Here is an 18,616-nt window from a genome sequence, read left to right on the forward strand (position 1 = left end):
AATGCAAGTGATGAAAGAAATAGAATACAGTGAAACTTGCTTTGGAGTTGGTTGGAGGAACAGCTGAGAGGGATGTTACATAGGAAACCGGGCAAGAAATTCAGAACCACCATCGGTAAAGTGGGCCCGTAGTGCATTTAAGGTAGAAACGACGTTTGCCTTGTAAGACATGGTCACTTTGTTAGAGCACTATGTAGCTTGTGGAAACTGAACAGAAAGAAAAAGAGAGCTTTTAGATCTGCATGCAAATGAAAGATTAATTCATTTCTGAGGCTCACTCCAGGGACCTGTGTGAGATCTCCCCCCCCCCATTTCTTGCTTGCTTTTTCTCTTTCTTTTTAAAACCCTCCCTCTCCGGACAGTTAGATCATTATTCCGCGCTAAATATTTCATCGTTCCAGAACCCTATAATTTTGTACATCACTCAAGTACTTGCATAGGAAATGCGTAAGCGCAGGTTGAAAGAGAAGGTCCCAACAGAGTTTGCAAAATGTAGATCCACCACAAAGCCAGCAGACGCCTTCCTCCTCCTCGTCGTCGTCCTCCTAGGGTGTTAACAAGTATAGAAGCCCACCATCTCTATACCAGAGGATCCTTGGGCCTTTTGTCAGGTAATTACGGGTCTTTGGGGTTCCTACAAGGGCTCTGCTGTAACGTGGGTGTTCAGCAAGCTCCATTCAATAGAAGTACAGAGGAGCCCGTGGGATGGCGGATACCCCCCCCCCCCTTTAATACTGAAGGGCTTTTCCTTATGGAAATAGTGGCAGAAGTTCATCTCGGATGGAGCCAGCTGCCCTTTTTCCTCTAAGGGTCAGCGGAGAGTTTCTCCTTCAGAACGAGGCCAGTTGGTTAGCCTCAAAAAGTTATGGGTAATCACATGAGAGAGGGGGGGGGAATTGTTGATTCTTCCTATCTTCCGTCTGAAACGTATATAGAAAAATATTCGTGGGAGGAGTGGGATAAAAAATAAAAGATAATCTGTGCCCCCCCCTTCTTGGCTAAAGTGTAAGGAGGGGTGAGAGAAGAAACAGAAAAGAAAGGAGGAGAAACACACACACACACACACACACACACACACACACACACACACGGCTTGCGCTTCCAACCCTTGTTCCTTCAGTGATTCCCTATTTCAAATAAAAGGATTTAAGTTGACGTATGACCACGTGAGCACATAATACAGCGCATTATTGTGGCATTTGGAGTGGAGACCCGGACTGGCTTCGCCCGTGATTACGTTTTTTCCGTTTCTGTTCAGAGCAAGAACTGCTTTCTATTATCCACCATCAGCGCCGCCGCCGCCGCCACCGCCGCCTCCCCCCCCCCCCAAACTACCAACCCACCCGCTCACCCTCGGAGAGAGAGCTTCCACTTGGGCTACGGCGCTCGGTCCTTATGGAAAGGTTATCGCCGGACTCTTAGGACGCGATGCTTCGTTTAAAAAAAAAGAGAGGATGGATTTTATTTTAAGGTATTTCCGCCGATTGTTCCTTTACCGTGGGTGACTTATGGCTGGGCGAGGCAAAGGTCAGGAGAAAAAGCTTAAGGGTGTATATGGACACCAGGCAAGCTTCGTTTCCCCCTTTGTTTCCCTGGGCTTGTGGAAGGGGGGCGAGAGAGAGAGCTTTGCAACAAACAGATTAGATAATATTTGCCCCCCACCCGTAGGTTTTGGATTTCTGCGTGTTCTTGTGGCTGGGCTTTGTTGTGGCTTTTTGTTGTGGTCTGGATGCTTTAGTGGCCGTTGTTATTTAAATCGCCCAACAGAAGCAGGAGAGGACAGAGTCAAGGCTTTAGCTTGTCCTGTTTATTATATACCTCTGATGCTGATTTAAGTGTGTTTTGGGAAGCGTCACGCGACCGTGATCCGAGCCATCTTTCTTTCTTTCTTTCTTTCTTTCTTTCTTTCTTTCTTTCTTTCTTTCTTTCTTTCTTTCTTTCTTTCTTTCTTTCTTTCTTTCTTTCTTTCTTTCTTTCTTTCTCTCTCTTTCTCTCTCTCTCTCTCTCTCTCTCTCTCTCTCTCTCTCTCTCTCATTCTGGACCTTCAAATCGATGAGTATGCAATTCTGCTACCATTTTATTTATGCCGCTTACTGGTATTTTGTTGACTGGTGGCCCACTGAACGCGCGACTGGTGGGATCTTCACCATTCCAGGCGAAAGAAACCAGGCGGTTTTCCCGCTCTCCCTGCTCAATTTTCAAGCTGTTTCCCTGTCTTCTCTCTCTGTGAGAATGGAATAAAAGCATCCATCCATACCCCATAATAATCAATGGGAATATTGGAGCGGGGAGGGGGGGAGCTGTGGTTGAGAGCAAGGATCTGGAAAGGAAAAGAAGGCGCTTGAACCTATTTTTCTCTCCAAAAGCTTTACATTCGCAGTTAGATTTCCTTTACCTCTCACCAAGTCTTAACCAGCTATTCATTCAGTTTTATGGAGGGAGATGCACCGCAAATAAGGGGGAGGGGGAATGAAAGCACTGCTTGTGTTATACAAGGGGACAAATGTTATATAAAATTACATCCACCACTGAGTCCCAGCATTGCTAAAGGTCAGAGTGCTGACTTTTGATTTATGTTGCCAGTGGGCTAGGGGCAGAGCGCTCGCCTACACGCTGCTGCTGCGCCTCCTCCCTCTCCCTTCTTAATGCCCAGTTGCAATTATTCAATTCAGGGTTAGATTTTAGAATTGGGGGTTAAGGAGCAAAAACTTCTTCTTCTTCTTCTATTATAAATAAAACTCCCTTCTCTAAAACATGATGGTTGTTTAATTCTAGAATGTGTCCTGCGGATATTGTGTATTTCCCCCTCCCCCTTCCCTGATCTGTTCACCGACCAGATCCTAAATTAATAAACGAAAAGCAACCGGATCCAAATTGCCCAGGCATCTCTTTACACGTATGCACTTCTATACACTCTTTCAGATAGATATGAAAGAGGTGGGGAAACTTTATTTTTTCTTTGTGGGGAGGGGGGAGGGGAATTAGATTTCAAATAGGCCGAAACCTCTTTGGGAAAATATATAAATAAAATGTAAGTTTTAATTGTGGCTCAATTACTTTGTCACGGTTTCTTATGATTTATGACCTAGTTCTGGTGCATTTTGACCCAGTTAAAAGAGTCATAAATAATAGGAGTGCTGAACCTGATATGAAAAAGGGCTTTCGTGCACAAGTGTTGGAAAGTGAGTAAATAATAATAATAATAACAATAATAAAGATTCCGGTAAAAATCCTCAGTATATATATATGCTGAGTAAATACAAAACGAAGTGTCAATAGCGGTTATATGGGGTTTGATAAGATAAACAGTGATAAGAGACCAAAGAGGCTTCTTCTGTCTAAGGTTGGAAGCGATACACTTCTGGGATTGAGATCCTAAACACCCTTACCGGGAAGCAAATGCCATAAAAAGCCAATGGTACTTACTTCCAAGTAACCAAGCTGAGGTTCGGCGTATTAAGCGTCTCAGATTTGCATTTTATCAAGATTCTGTACCAAACAAGCCTCTCTCCCTGCAATTAAATCAGTTGAGTAGTTCTTCTCGGCTCCTTCTTGCAGTATAGTTATTCCGGAGTTCTGAATAATTTTCTCTTCCCAGGAAATATATATATATTTATATTTTCTTTCACAATACATTCCGAAATCTTTGGGCTATTTGCCGAAATGATCGACGAAACTACCCGGATTTTCTACCCAGAGAAGAGAAAATGTTCGTTTACAAACTTCAGCTCCTGGTTCAAAATGTAGTGTAGTATCTGTTTGTTGGTTTGTTTGTTTTTCCGGTGAGCAGCCCACCCCCAGGTTGCGGAAAGGATTTTCAGGGGAGGGAGGGGCACCCTGAGATATTCATTTATTCCCCAGTATAATCCAGTTAACTGGAAACATATTTATGCCGCTTGACTCCCAATGGCATAAATCCAAACATCGTGGCTGCTTAGAAGGGGGAGTATTAGGCAACTGCAGCTATATAAAGTAAAATTAAGATTTATTTATTTTTAAATGATCAGGTTGGATAGAGAAAAGATACAAAGCCTACAACAGAATTCGGGGTGGGGGGTAATTTCACTTATTAAATTAAATAACCTATTTAATTTAAATATTCAGGGCTTAGAAATCCACCCCCGCTTCCAACCACAGATCCTTTATCTGATTTACCTCTAAGGTGAAATATGTTATCTCTGCATCAGAACATTGCTCGCCACAAAATTATCCTAAAGTAATTCCGAAGTGTGACAGAGCGCTCCCACCTCGCCATCGTTGCTGGGAATCCCAAGACTGCCTTTGTGGCAAGTGGGGTGCGCGCGCGGTGGATACCCGGACCGTCTTCTGTAATTTGTTCCGGAGAGGGGTTCTCTCTCTGCCACCCGCCTTGCTCCCCACGCAAATTCTCCCCCAGTTTCTTAGCCGGCATCTTGCTCTCCTTTTTTTGGTGGCTTAAAAAAAAAGGAAAAGTGTAGCATCAGCAGTTTTCAGAAGAAAAGTACGGGGTTGATTATTGACCAAAAGAGGCGTTTTCTCTTCCAGCGCAACTTTCAAGGGGTTGTTTGTAGCAAAAAACTGCCTACCAGTGAATTTTTTGGGGGGCCCTCCTACGCCGCTCAGCTTTCCCCTTTCAAGTTGGGAGCCGCCGCGATCTGCTACGAGGAGCAAGTGTTTTCTGTTGTGAAGCTCTGTTTACAGCTTGGGCGCACGGAGTCATAAATCTTGCCTAGCCATAAATGACAAAAACCATTGGTATGCGTAAGAGGCCACCCTGGCCTTAGAGTCCTTGTGTGTGCATGTGTTTAAATATCCTCTTTCTTCCCCTCCTTTTGCTTTGTTTCTGCTTTAAGGTGACATTGCGGTTTAAAGGGAGCCCTTTGTATTTCTCGCACCTTGGGTTTTATCGAAGGCATGTCAGATTCACACCTAGGCTTTATCCGAGTGCACCGCGGAAGGTCTGAAGCGCCGAGCGGCTCCTTTGTGTTGCCTTGATGCTCTCCGTAGGTCCAGCTTGGTTTTGTTTTTTTGTTTTGTTTTTGGAACCCAGAAGCATTCTGCCGGCTAAACCTCGCGACATTTGGTTTGGTGGTTGGAATGGAATAAAGAAATGGTTAGGAGAAGGGAGACTAGGACAAAGACTAAGAGGGGGGCGGCGGAAGAGAACTGAAGTTCACAGAACCAAACATCCACGCCCATCAGCATGCAACCACAACATTACATATGTCTGTGTGCGTATTTTTATAAATACACACGGAGAGGTGTGTCTTTATGGATGAAAAGACTTTCGTGCTAGCCTCTCTGAACGCATTTACAGAGGTCCTCCAGGCACACCTAGGCTTCAGAAAGTCTAGGAGCCCCTCCGAATTATTTAGAACCCGAGTCCCATTTGTTTCTGCCGCGGAAGGATGCGCAGCTTCCCCATTCGATCCTAACGATGTTTGCTCGCCAGCAAACCCCGTCGATTTCAATTCGATCGGCTTTCACCTAAGCACCCTTTAGGAGTAGGTTTGCCTGTCTCAGTTCCATTGATCTGAACAGAGACAAACATGCCAGCAATTCGGTTCTACAGTAACTGGGAACGGAGTCTTTATGGGAGTGACAGCCAATTTGCGCGGAATTCAGTGGCAAAAAAGAAATCGTCCCTCGGCTTGTTTGTGTACCACGGTCGCGTGGGTATCCCGCATCCAGTTGCGCGCGTTAATGTAAGCCTAGGGGAAGGGCATGTGTGTGTGTAGATGCGTCCTTACATGGGCATCTGGCTGCGGTTGCCTATCTCGGGTGAGCGCGCCCGTTCATCATCCCGAAATGTCATTACTTTAATCGTTCCTTTGAAACGCTGTCTAGATTGGCCTGGGTGGTAGACAGACCAGAGGGCTCCTGGTTTATTACAATGGGGAGCACCCGAGCCTTGCAGGAGTTCCAGGTTTCGACCCCTTCTGCACGTCCAAAAGAGTCCATATCTACCATAAGCACCTTCATATAACGTGGAAATACGCGCGCGCACACATATATATATCAACAATCCGGTCTAGGGAGGGTGACCCCTTTGTGAGCATCCTTTGTCTTCATTTGCATAATTTCCCTGGCCTTCAGTGCCGCCCCGGCGCTTCCCTCCCTCATTTTTCGCCCTCCCTCCCCACCCCCCACTCTGCTCGCCTGCTCGCCTGCCTGCCCTGGACTTCCCGAGGCAGCTGCCTTACCCCCCCCCCCTTCAAACAAACGCCCCCTTGGGCGCACAAAGATTTCAGAAGAAACATCTCTGCTGCTTTTTTTTTTCCTGTAGAAAATCTGGTCAAGGTGGGAGAAGCCGGGCTCCCGTAGCCTGGGGAGGCTCTCGATCGCGGCCAGGCCCCGAGGAGCGTGGGGAGGTGGAGGTAGGGGCTGGAGCGAAGTAAAGGCTCGCGCGGGGCGAGGAGGGGCGGGTGGCTCTCCGTCAGAGGCGAGCTGGAGAAAGATCCCCTTGCGCGCGTGCCCTCTTCCTGATCAAGGCAGGGCTGCTCCCATCTGTACTCGTGGGCTCGTCCTGGTGGAGATGAGTTGAGCTGGGACCCATCCCGGAGAAGCTGAGGGGACTTGCTTGGGGAGGGGGACTCGCGAGGTGGAGTGGGGGGGGCAGTGGATTGAGGAGAAGAGTCGTGCTCCCAGGGCTGGCGGGGAGCGACTGTCGCCGAGCCTCCAAAGAGCAAAATGCGGGCTTCCCCCTCAGTCGTCAGAAGTTAAGGTAAGCAGGCCACAAATACGCTGCTATCAGTGGTGAATGGCGGAGTTTATGTCCTGGTGATTTATGACCAGAGACTTAAATCTCGGTTCAAGAAGAGTTCACAGGCTGGAGCTTCCTTCCAGGCAGTGACGGATAGACCCTGGTGCTTCGAGTTCAGGCCACTTGCCCACCCCCTCCCCTCCACTTTCCCTTTATCTGGCAGGAAATCTTGGGGCGAAGGGAAGGTGCCCGCCTGGATTGAGCAGGGTGAAGGGAAAAGACGGGAGCGCGAGAAAGAAACAGCTCCAGATTGGTCGTCGCAGCTCGCTCCACGAGCCAGTTGAGGAGGACTGAAACTTTTAGGCCAGTTCAGTCTCCCTGTTTTCCAACCAGGACTGTATCGGCTCATGTCCAGGCAACCCGCCTTTTTCTGAGCTGCGGATCGAGGCGTGGAAGGGAGGAGGGTTTGTTGTTGTTGTTTTTTTAAAAAAAAACCTGAGTGTGGGGTGGGAGAAGCAATAGGGAGACTTCCCTAACCAAGCAAAAGTTTCCACCAAAGCTTCCTAGTGTTTCTAAGGAGCTAGGAAAGTCCTAATTGATGAGGATATTTTATTTGCAAGGGCCGGTCTAGTCTTCTTGCTCACCCCTTGGGACACTTTTGGATCCTGAGATAGTACAATCCTGCGCACATTTCTTCCTGGGAAGGAAGTCCAACCGAATAGAGTGGGACTTACTTCCCGGTTAAATAGACATTGGGTCGCCCTATAGGGCAGCGAGAGTAAACTCCATGCAACTCCATGGAACTTACTTTGGAGTAAGCTTATGTAAGACTGGGCTGCGTATGATCCCATGATAAGCAAACAAGTTTTTATGAAGTCTGCTGGCCAAGTCACTGGGTTGCGTGACAAACTTCTGCGCGGCCTAATTTTGCTTGTAACCTGTTCCTCCCCGCCTGTTTCCTTTTGTCTATCATCTGTGCATCAGCAGCAGCAATAGGCAAATGATATGAAGGGTGCATTTTACTTTGAATTGATAATACAGTATAAGATGTGATCCAGAGTCATGCCCTTTCGTGGAAATTTTGCCCATGATTTCAACCGGAGTTGTTTATTAGCACCGCTCCTTTCATTGTTTGAGAATACTTAGGTTTACCTTTGCTCGGAGTGGGCTGCTGACATTAAGGATGAGAATTGCCTTATTCCTCTCACTTCACACACTCTTTGGCACCATCCTCCACCTGAGCTGGTTCTCGCCTCTCTGCCAAAGCTTACAAGAACAAAACTTAAATGCCTGGGACATCGTGGAAATATTATGAATTTGATCAAACGGGAATCACGATCATATCAGACCCCACCACCTAATTTGTGGTTCACAGAAGATAACAGGCCTCTGCAAAGGAAGCCCGGAAATTAGCAGAATGATTAGAAGACAGATAGCAACAGTAGGATCTACAATCAAGGCTTTTTGTTTTTGTTTGTTAGGTATTTTAGGTTTAAGTCGATTCACTCTCAAACTGGAGGGAATCAGTTTATGGCTGGATTGTGTTCCGGGGCTACAGTTTCTAAACTGCAGCCGAAGAAAGTTAATTGCCTACATTTTAAGCTCTTAACCGCCGGGTTAGGAAAGGACTTGATTACTGTTTAAATAATAATAAGAATCAAAAGGCAGCTGCCATCTGTAAGGGGGTTATTAAATTAGTTTGTCTCTACAATGTGCCTTGTTTTCTAAGGAAACGAGTGTGGACTGAAATGCTAACACATGTAATGAATTTGAGTGGGTGCCTAGGGTGCTGTGTAATGTTTTCTTCAAGAATATAAGCCTTGGCACAAGACCATCTTGGCGGAGAAGAGGGAACCGAGGGTGTTTTGTAAGAAGATGGGGAGAGGGAAACTATTAAGGTGCGGATAGATGGGTTTTGATATCGGGGTTTGGCCGGCCTGTTAAAAAAAAAAAGTTCTTAGATGGCAGATAAAATTCCTGGGAATGGAAGCCCAACTCCAACCTCGGTTGTACTCATGCAGGTAAACATTGTGGAGTGAATAGAAAAAGATTCGCCTGGGTTGTAGGAGCCTTCTGCGGTTTTGTGTGTCCATTCTCCTTTTCCCAGCCAAATGACCCTCATACATCAAATTACATAGCAGTTCCAAAGACAGAGCCTATTATCGTTAAGTTGGTAGGAAAGTTCAATCCGTGGTCATGGAGATGAACGCTGGTTTTTCAGGTTCCTGGTGTGTGTCTTTCCCCCAATCCATCATGTTTGAGCAGGTAGAATTTGGGTATATTACATGAAGGGGTTTGGGGGAGGGGGAAGTGAAGATACTGAATGATAATATTTTAAAAGTTCATATGTGCCTAATATACCCCCGAAATAGTTATTAGCTGTTCCCGCGGAACGCAATGGACAGAAATAATATACAGTATAGGCCCGAGGGTGCGAAGGAAACTTCCCACAAAAGCAGGTCTAGCTGAAAGGCCGCCTCGGATTATTATGTTTGGTTACATGTTGAGGCTGTTTGATCCTGGAGGCCAGATTTGTGTCTCTGTCTAAAGGCGCAGCAGTTAAAGCTAATTTATGCGCAGGAAGTTGGCTGGTTATTAAACTGCGAAGGAGAAGGGTTTCCCTCGTCGCTGTGCTGTTTCATCACACGAGGGCCATTATGGGTTGCATTTGTCAAACGTTTCCTAGCAAACAGTTCATGTGTTCGAATCCCTCGAGTGCCAGAACGTTGAGTAGCCCTTCACGGGGAATGCGATGCAGTTATTTATGGGTCTTCTAGCTTTCCCTTTTCTTTTTTCCTTAAAAAAAAATGCAATTCAAAATGATGTTTGCTTAATAATAAAAAAGGAGGGGGGAGCAAAAAAAAATAGTATAAAGAGGAAAGAGCTACGGATTTGCTCATTATTTTGGGGGTGGGGCGGGGAGAAAATATCACTTTCCCACGGTGACCACAAGTTTACTCTGGTCGTACTTATCTAGAGACTCTCCCTTTAAATAACCTACGAAGTCCCTTTCCTGAGAATTGATAAATTGGTTCTTAGAGTAAGTGTGTGTGTGTGTGTGTGTGTGTGTGTGTGTGTGTGTAGATTTTCATGTCTCTCTCTCTGTGTGTGTGTGTGTGTGTATGCGCACACACACACACACAAATATAGATATGAAAATCCTAGAAAACTACACTCTCCCGGAGCAGTAAGGCACACAGTACCGGCTGCCTAGTAAATCCCAGCCACTATCGAAATTCTCTTCGCCCTCCAGGCCAAGTCATGCTGCTAAATATTGCTGACCACTTTTTCTGTTATGGCTTTCATGTCACTTAGCTATTGAAAGTAAGATGGATTTGTACTATTTCTCCACTCTCGTGTGCTTTCCCTACACCCTAGGTCTACCAGGACGGGCCATTGGAGGAAAAACGTCACGTGACAGAGGGGTGCCAATGTTATTCTTTAAGGGTGTCAAGACCCTGTCAGTTTGTGAAATAAATATTGGGAAACAACGAAATGCAAAAAGCGACCTACTACGACAGCTCTGCGATCTATGGCGGCTATCCTTACCAAGGAGCAAATGGTTTCGCTTACAATGCTAGTCAGCAGCAATATCCTCCTCCGCCTCCTTCTTCCTCGCTGGTGGAAACGGAGTACCATCGACCGGCCTGCTCTTTACAGTCCCCCGGAGGCGGCGGCGGCGGCAGCACCACCGTGTCCCACCACAAGGCCAATGAAATCAATGAGAGTTGTATGAGGACCATCACCAGCCAGTCTCTCCAGCCCCCGGTCCTTTCAGAGCAGCCTCAGCAGCAGCCTCCAGCCCCCCAGCAAGCACCACCACCTCCACCCCCCTCTGTGTCACCACCTCAGAATGCCACCACTAATTCCGCCCCGCCTAGCGCCACCAAGAGCTCCATCTTGAACTCGCCCACCATGTCCAAGCAAATATTCCCCTGGATGAAAGAGTCTCGACAAAACACCAAGCAGAAAAACAGCGGCTCCAGTTCAGGTATGGCAAAAGGAGGAGGGCTAGTAGAGATTAACCGAGCGGATGTACTTACAGGCAGCCCCATCCACCAAGCCGTTAAGCAGAAGTTATTCAGATCCTTGACTTCTAGGTGTTTCATTAGTCTTGCAGGAATGGTTTAGCTTCCCCACTCCCCAGCTATTTCACTTGGAAATTGGAAACACACACAATGGCTTGAGATCAGAAAAATAGCCTTATCTATAGCTACACACAGAGATATCTATATCATCTATATCTATATCATCTATATCATCTATATCATCTATATCTATATCTATATCTATATCTATATCTATATCTATATCTATATCTATATCTATATCTATATCTATATCTATATCTATATCTATATCTATATCTATATCTATATCTATATCTATATCTATATCTATTACACATACACACAGCAAAAGATAGATATGCAAATGCATACATACATACAGCTACATGTGCACATATTTAGGTAGGGGTGTGTGTGTGTGTGTGTGTGTGCGCGTGCGTGCGTGTGCGTGCACACACACACACATCCAAAGAGGCTGATCTCCAGAAAGAGGAGGACGCCTGAAGTTTGGTTGCTTTGCATGACCTCTGCTAAACTCTTGCAAAAGAATGTGAAGTTGCTTAGCTTCCAAGCTCTTCTCTTTACAGACTTTGAGATGACTGTAACAGGCACCTCTGAGTCCTCAACATTCCATAGACAACCCACCCCCTCCTTCTTTCTGCTTCTATTAAATCATGTCCAGATACAAAGGTCCAGGCCTATCTTCAACCAGTGGCAAGACCTGTGTGCTTCTCTCTCTCTCTCTCTCTCTCTCTCTCTCTCTCTCTCTCTCTCTCTCTCTCTCTCTCCCCCTCTCTCTCTCTCCCTCTCTCTGTTTCTTTTCTTTTTTGGCACAGTGCTACAGTCACAAGACAGTGACCTATCCCTGCTGAAGTGTAATGAGAATAAAATAGCTCATCATTATCTGCAGTCAAGATCAATGCTTTGTTTGATATTCATAACCTCTTTTGATTTTAGCGCACAGACTGGCAACCTTACAAGCGCGGTAAACAAAGCTTAGGTTTCTTTAGCACTTTGCAGGCAGGTCCATAAATACATTATGGGTGGATTATAGTGTTTATCAACAGTGCTATTACATAAGTAAACCCAAATCGATGAGAAAAGTATTAGCGTCAGTCTCCCCAGGCATTTGGCTCCTGTTTACCACTTACTTCCTCAATTTATCTTGTGCTGTGAAAATAGATTCTAAAATTTTTGCAAATGTTTTCTTCGATGCATTTCTAATACTGTTACAGTGGTGTATCAACACTGACAAGCCTGCTTATTTGATATGTACTGTGGTTTAAACTGTATATTTATCTACATGCATATTATATCATCTAGGACCCTGGCTCTGATCCATAAACCCCGGGCAGTCAAAGTACTAAGGGTGGCAGCCTAATTCTAAACATGTCAACCTGGAAGTAAACTCTGCTCAGTTTAATAGGCCTTGCTTATTAGTGAATATGCAGACATATCTCACTAGGTGCAACTGTTGGAAGGACAGTCCCACAGAACTGAATGTAATGTCGGCTTGATACTAAACTTGGAAGCAAGTTCCTGGAATTCTGTAAGGCTTCTAAATAGGCTTAGGAACTCTGCTTAACAGTGTATTCCTACACCTATCTACCCAGAAGGAATCCCACTGAGTTCAATGGGGACTTTTCCCCGGTTAGAAGGTATAGGATTAAAGCCAAAATCTCATGGAGTTTGATGCGACTTCAGAAATGTTTCACTTATTTGGATTGTGCACTCAGCGAAAGCTGAAGACGTTTTGGAAAATGTCCAAGTGTCCCCACTCCCACCCCACCATGGTGGCAAAAAAAGCCAGCACAATGAATTGAACAATTAACCATTTTGCTGCCCTTTAATGGTACCCTAAAATCACTGGCTACAGCAGGCCTCTTTGTCCTTCCCAGTCACAGAGCTGGCCCTGTGTTCCTATCCATTCCATTCACTTGAGTGTGTCCAAGCTGGCTTTAAGCCAAGTAATTCTTCACTGGTGTGTGGAGCTGGCAGCCAAGCTGGTTTTATATTTGGGGAAGGAAGTGGATGGAGTATGGATGTTTGTCTTTGGCTTTTTGTATTCTGATTCTCGGCATATTGACATAGATACCTATCTTGTTATACTTAATGGAATATACCTTTTGAAGTTCTCTGGACCTCTCTGAATGTCAGCCGCATTATCCTGACCCCACCAAAGTCAATGGGACTTTTGCGGTTGATTCTAAAAGAGTCAAGTTTTCTCTTCTCTAAAGTTCCATATGAAAGAAATAATTCAACCTACCACTTCAATTGGACTTTCATTCAATTACTTGGGAGTAATCCAATTCATATAGCAAACAACTTTTGTTTTAGCGGTTTGGGAGCTGACAACATGTAACCCCCAAATCCATACCTTTATTTGCCGTGGTGTTTATCTTTCCCATGAAAGCATGGTTTCTGGTCAGACGCATTTCTAGTGGTTTTCATAGACCACATCTCTGATCCTACAGAGATACAAGCAATTTGCATATATTGGTGCAGTAAATGACTGTCACTTGAGCATATCTTTGGTCACAACAGACAACCTCATGTGTGAAAGAGCCAATGCTACCACTAGGCTAGGGGTAGGCAACCTAAGGCCCGTGGGCTGGATGCGGCCCAATTGCCTTCTCAATCTGGCCTGCGGACGGTTGGGGAATCAGTGTGTTTTTACATGAGTAGAAGGTGTCCTTTTATTTAAAATGCATCTCTGGGTTATTTGTGGGGCATAGGAATTTGTTCATTTCCCCCCCAAAACATAGTCTGGCCCACCACATGGTCTGAGAGATGGTGGACCGGCCCACGACTGAAAAAGGTTGCTGACCCCTGCACTAGGCCCTGCAATGTACTAGCACAGGCAAGGCTGATTGATGATTACTGGTTGTTGTGTGTTCAGGTGCCCCAATGCTCACTTTGTTCTTTGTATGATTTGCATAGGTGAGAGTTGTGCTGGTGATAAAAGCCCCCCAGGGCAAGCTTCCTCTAAAAGAGCCCGCACGGCTTACACAAGTGCCCAGCTGGTAGAACTGGAAAAGGAGTTTCACTTCAATAGATACCTTTGCAGGCCAAGAAGGGTAGAAATGGCTAACTTGCTCAACCTCACAGAAAGACAGATCAAAATATGGTTCCAAAACCGCAGGATGAAATACAAAAAGGATCAGAAGGGCAAAGGCATGATGACCTCTTCAGGAGGACAGTCCCCAAGCAGAAGTCCTGTCCCTCCGGCTGCTGGAGGATACCTGAACTCTATGCATTCCCTAGTAAACAGTGTTCCATATGAACCCCAGTCACCGCCATCCTTCAGCAAGCCTCATCAGAACGCCTATGGCATCCCTACGTCATATCCAGCTCCTCTCAATAACTGCCCGCCTCCACAAAAGAGATATACCGGAACTGCAGCAGTGACTCCTGAATATGACCCTCATCCTCTTCAAGGGAATGGCTATGGCAATCCACATATACAGGGAAGCCCCGTCTATGTTGGGGGCAATTATGTGGACACCATGGCAAATTCTGGGCCTTCCATCTTTGGTCTGACTCACCTCCCTCATCCTTCCTCTGCCAACATGGACTACAGTGGGCCAATGGGCAACAATCATCACCATGGACCGTGTGACCCACACCCAACATATACAGACCTTACTTCTCACCATCCTTCTCAGGGAAGAATTCAGGAAGCGCCCAAACTGACCCATCTGTAATATACCATCAGTTACTTAGTGGATCATAAAAGTCCCCCAGCCTTTTTAAAAAAAAAGAAAAAGGGAAAAAGAAAGAAAAGAAAAATACTTTAAATTCCTCCCCCTGCCCTTTCTGTTTTGCTTCTGTTTTCTTTTCTTTTGGTAAAAAAAAAAGCATTTTCTAGTTTATGTGACGTAGCAATATCTGTTGCTTGAATTGCTCCCTAGTTTCAATAGTGGATATTTATCTCCTTGAACTCTTTGCCTTGTGTTCTCCCTTTGAGAGTATACATAGGCTTTCTACTCTTAACTTCAACACTTTTATCAAAACAGGGTATATGAACAAATTTTCTATACAGATGGTTCTTAAATGTGAATTTGTTCGTACAGAATCGATCCCAACCGGGGAAGCATTTTTATTTTAATTGCACTTCTTTTAAATAGCGAGAAAGAAATAAAAAGGCGCTTGAACAGGGGCTCCCTGAGCGAACTTATTAATACGTGTACGTCTTTCAACGTGTGTATGCTGGTGAACTTTCAGATTTATTTATATTTTTTTGCAAACTTTGAATAATCTAAGTGTTTAAATTTTTTTATTTATCCCCATCTGTTCATATTTATATATATAAATATATTAAAAAAATAAAACTTCTGTACCCTGAATATTCAGGAGATATTTACCTGGCTGTATGTTAAATGACATACATAGGAAATATCATTTGGAAGGGGGGAACTTAAACTCCTTTATTTAAAAAGAAGAAGGGGAAAAAATGCAATAAAATCTGGGAAATAAACAGCAGGCCACCACAGGAACAGAAGCGGGTGCCTGTTAACATCGAACTAAAGGGAAATGTGTAAACCTGAACGAGAACAACACAAAGCTAGATTTTGTTTTGAAAGTTATACATTCCTTGCTGCTCACATTCTGAAAAAAAATAAAGTTTTTATTCTGAGTAATACAGACTTAAGATATGATCATTTGATTTTAGAAAGGAAAAAAATGCGAGAGAGAAAGAGAACAAGGACTGACGCCCTTGGAGCTTTTAAATACATAAATGTCCAATATCCAACCTTCAGGTCTCCTCTGTTTCTCTGAGCTTTCAAAGCTTAGAAGGTTTACACATTTTTGTCTTCACTCCCCACTCCTCAAAAAAAAACAACAGTGGGGAGAACTGGAGCATTGAAAATATCCAAGATGGAAAAAGATCCGCCCTTTCCGACTATAGCTCGAGGACTGCCGTTCTCCAGACGTTTTTCATAAACGCAGCCCATAGGTAGCTGTGGCAGCTTGCTCGTTTTTTGTTGCATTCATTGTGGTCGAAGGGAAGCGGAGGAAGGGGTGGAGGTGGGGAAGAGAAACTGTGTCCCTCATGTCTGGAGCGATATGCTGTAAATCAAGCTCAGGTGGCTGCGTCGCCTCTGCAGAAGGGAATCTTCTCCTGAGGCCGCAGGATGAGCTGGGTCCCGCTTGCAGGCTGTTCTCCCTCTCGCCATATTGGGTCCACTCTCTGCTGGAGGAAGCCAGCCGTTCCTAATGGGAGAAAAGGCTCTCCTCGCCTCCGCACTGGGGACCTTTGAGCCGATCGGCAGCTCGCTACTCCCACACTTATAAGCTCCTCTCGGGAACCAAAACGGACAATTCAGCGACTGTTTATGCTGAGTGATGGGGGAAATATTTTTAAAAAAAGAAAAAGGAAGGGTAGGGATTTGGAGGGAAGAAAGAGAGGCGAAATTAAATAAACTTAAGGCTAAAAAAACGAAGACTCATGTAGTTAGACTCATGTTTGATATGGCACGAATTCAAAAGCACATTTGTTTACAGGCAAAATACAATTCATCACCCTAATAATGAAGGGACAGATTCAGCAATAATAAATCAGGCCTGTTTGCCAAGCGATCTGGCCCATCCCCGGGGTTGAAAGAGAGAGTTTGTTCCTTATGGTCTTCTCCACGAACTGATCTGCTCATCTGCGGTCTTAGAAATTGAAGGGCTTTAATAATCTTTGCACGACTTGTTAATCGAGCGTCCTTTCCCATCCTGCACCCCCACCCACGTCTTTTCTAGATTGGGTGGGCGAGGTGAGGCAATCGAATGTAAATCTTCTATTGGGGAGGGGGAGGGGAAATAAAATAAATGAAATCCTTTCTTTCCGAAATACCTTTTGATATATCCATAGCAAATTGGTCTCGAAGACCCTCATGCATGGATCTGCGCTAATAAACGAGTTATAATAAATCCAAACAGTAAACAGATAATTTAAAGCTGTGGGGCTTATTTGTTGTAGCAATTGGGTTTAGGATTCTAAGAACACCGGTATACACAATAGTGCATTTAGAGGGGAACGATTGCACATTCAGCATCTGTTATTTCAATCTGAAAGAGATTGTCGCCATGTTGGTCACCTTGGTAGAAATATTATTCATCTCTTCTCTTTTTCACAGTCTTAAGAAGCTTCCAGATTTCTTGTCCCAATAACATTGCTACCCCCAATATATAAAAAAATAAACACAAGGCGTAGCTAATTACAATGCAAAGAAACGTAACTCTGTATTATTATTTTGCCATCCATACAAACCTTATTATAGCTTGAGTTAGGCAAGTCCCATATATACTTACAGCGACGCGCTCGCTCCAGACTGCAGAAAGGCTGCACCCAGCTTTTTAAAACTCATTAATCTGATTTTAAAGAGTCTTATAATGGGAAAAAAATCCCCAAATTGGAGCTCCGGAATGCAGCATTTGGAGGAAGATGAAAATGGATCGTGGTGGATATTCTCCTGTTCAAAATTAATTTGAGAGATGATGCCTTATATCAGTGGCGAATAGCTGACTGTTTGGGTATTGAAAACCAACCTTTTAAGACAATTTTCTGGGAAGGGGAAGTCAAAAAGCATATATTTTCTCTTCGTGAATTTATTTATTTTTTTTACAGGAAAGGGGTCGCCTAAATTTTCTTCCTGCGCTCCCTCGACTGTATCACATACTGTTCGGATTTCATTTAGAGAAACATAAATTTTGGTTTTTGTTTTGGTTTTGCAGAGGGTTTTGAATGGAGGGCGTGGGGTTTTTTTGTTGTTGGCCAGCCTCTTTGTTCCAGGTGTTTTTTCTATTAGGCTGCCCACCCCAAAATGCTGGCCCTAACCCTCCCACGCCGATTTGACTCACAAAGCCTTCCTGGACCCAACTGCCCCAGCCTTCTCCCACGTTCGCCTTTCCTCCTAGGGGGTCCTCGAACAAACCCTCCCACCCATTTCACTTCTAGCACCTATATTCTATAGGGGGGGAGTAAAGATTAAAAAAACAAACAAACAAAACCCCAGCATCGGAGCTGTCTTTCAGGGTAATGCGAAAAAGAGCAAGATCCCCACCCTTAGTACAGGAAAATAAAATCCATTTAGGGAGCAGAAACAGCCTCGCCGTCCTCTTTTTCCTTGTTTACTCGCGTTTCTTGCTCTCTCTCTTTCCCCCCTTCTTTTCTCAGCCACATTTGATCTGGGAAAGAGCAAGAAGCTTCAAATGTGTTCTTAAAGGCCAGAAGCTGTCAAAGCGTTTGGCCCGGGAAGATTGATCGCGCGCAGGCTTCAGCGGATCTTTGTTTGGAGTAAAAGCAAGAAAATTAAAAAGAGAGAGAGAGAGGAAAGAAACCCAGCCTACATCTTCCAACAGCATGTATATTTGTAAGGCACCCTTTTCCATCCTCCCTCCCTCCCCTCCCTCCTTCCTTCCTTTCCTGTCAAAGATGCATTAAATAGCAACCCCAATCTACATTTTTTTAAAAAAAATGTGAACAAATTATTGCAATATCTCGGCCCCTCCCCCACCCCTTCCTCAGCCCCTGATCATCCATATTGTGGGAGTTTATTTGCTTGAAATCAAAAAGGGGTTTTGCTTTTTTTTTTTTGCTTAAAAAAAATCACCTTTAAAAACATTCTATCTCTCTCTCTCTCTCTCTCTCTTTTTTGCTGAGCTTCACCTGAAGATGTAATGGTCAGTTTATTGTTTTAAGCGCTTCCAAGCTCTGCTCAGGATTCTGCTCTGAAATGTAACAAGGACTCGAGGTAGCGGATGGAGCACTTTCGGGCTTCACTGGAATGTATAAATATAGAAAGAGAAGCTCTTCCATCCCACCCCTCTCGCCTTGCAGAAAGCCCTCTTCCAAAAAAAACCGGAGGATGCGCGG

The 18,616-nt window shown here is 44.7% G+C and overlaps 1 protein-coding gene and 1 long non-coding RNA gene across 11 annotated transcripts in view; one reads left to right on the plus strand and one right to left on the minus strand.

Moving 5' to 3' along the window:
* The window catches only part of HOXA3 (homeobox A3), a 52,306-nt gene extending 36,914 nt beyond the window's left edge, over positions 1 to 15,392 (plus strand). For 7 of the 10 annotated variants that reach the window (XM_081164786.1, XM_081164783.1, XM_081164782.1 and 4 more), the window contains 2 exons: positions 10,061 to 10,673; positions 13,693 to 15,392. In XM_081164786.1, the coding sequence (XP_081020912.1) occupies positions 10,178 to 10,673; positions 13,693 to 14,456 (1,260 nt within the window). In that variant the 5' untranslated portion in view covers positions 10,061 to 10,177 and the 3' untranslated portion in view covers positions 14,457 to 15,392. Of the gene's footprint in view, positions 1 to 341; positions 612 to 798; positions 1,472 to 6,570; positions 6,704 to 10,060; positions 10,674 to 13,692 lie in introns of those variants that run through there. The other 3 variants (XM_081164790.1, XM_081164788.1, XM_081164789.1) reach the window with 3 other exon arrangements.
* A 178-nt stretch (positions 15,393 to 15,570) lies between these two features.
* On the minus strand, positions 15,571 to 18,142 carry LOC308570295. The gene is made up of 2 exons (XR_014001091.1): positions 17,805 to 18,142; positions 15,571 to 17,213 (listed from the first exon to the last, which is right to left on the minus strand). It is a non-coding gene; the product is annotated as an uncharacterized lncRNA (long non-coding RNA).
* Positions 18,143 to 18,616: the final 474 nt, after the last annotated feature.

The sequence above is a fragment of the Podarcis bocagei genome (assembly GCF_964188305.1).
Source record: "Podarcis bocagei genome assembly, chromosome: 12".
In the NCBI taxonomy this organism is placed as follows: Eukaryota; Metazoa; Chordata; class Lepidosauria; order Squamata; family Lacertidae; genus Podarcis; species Podarcis bocagei.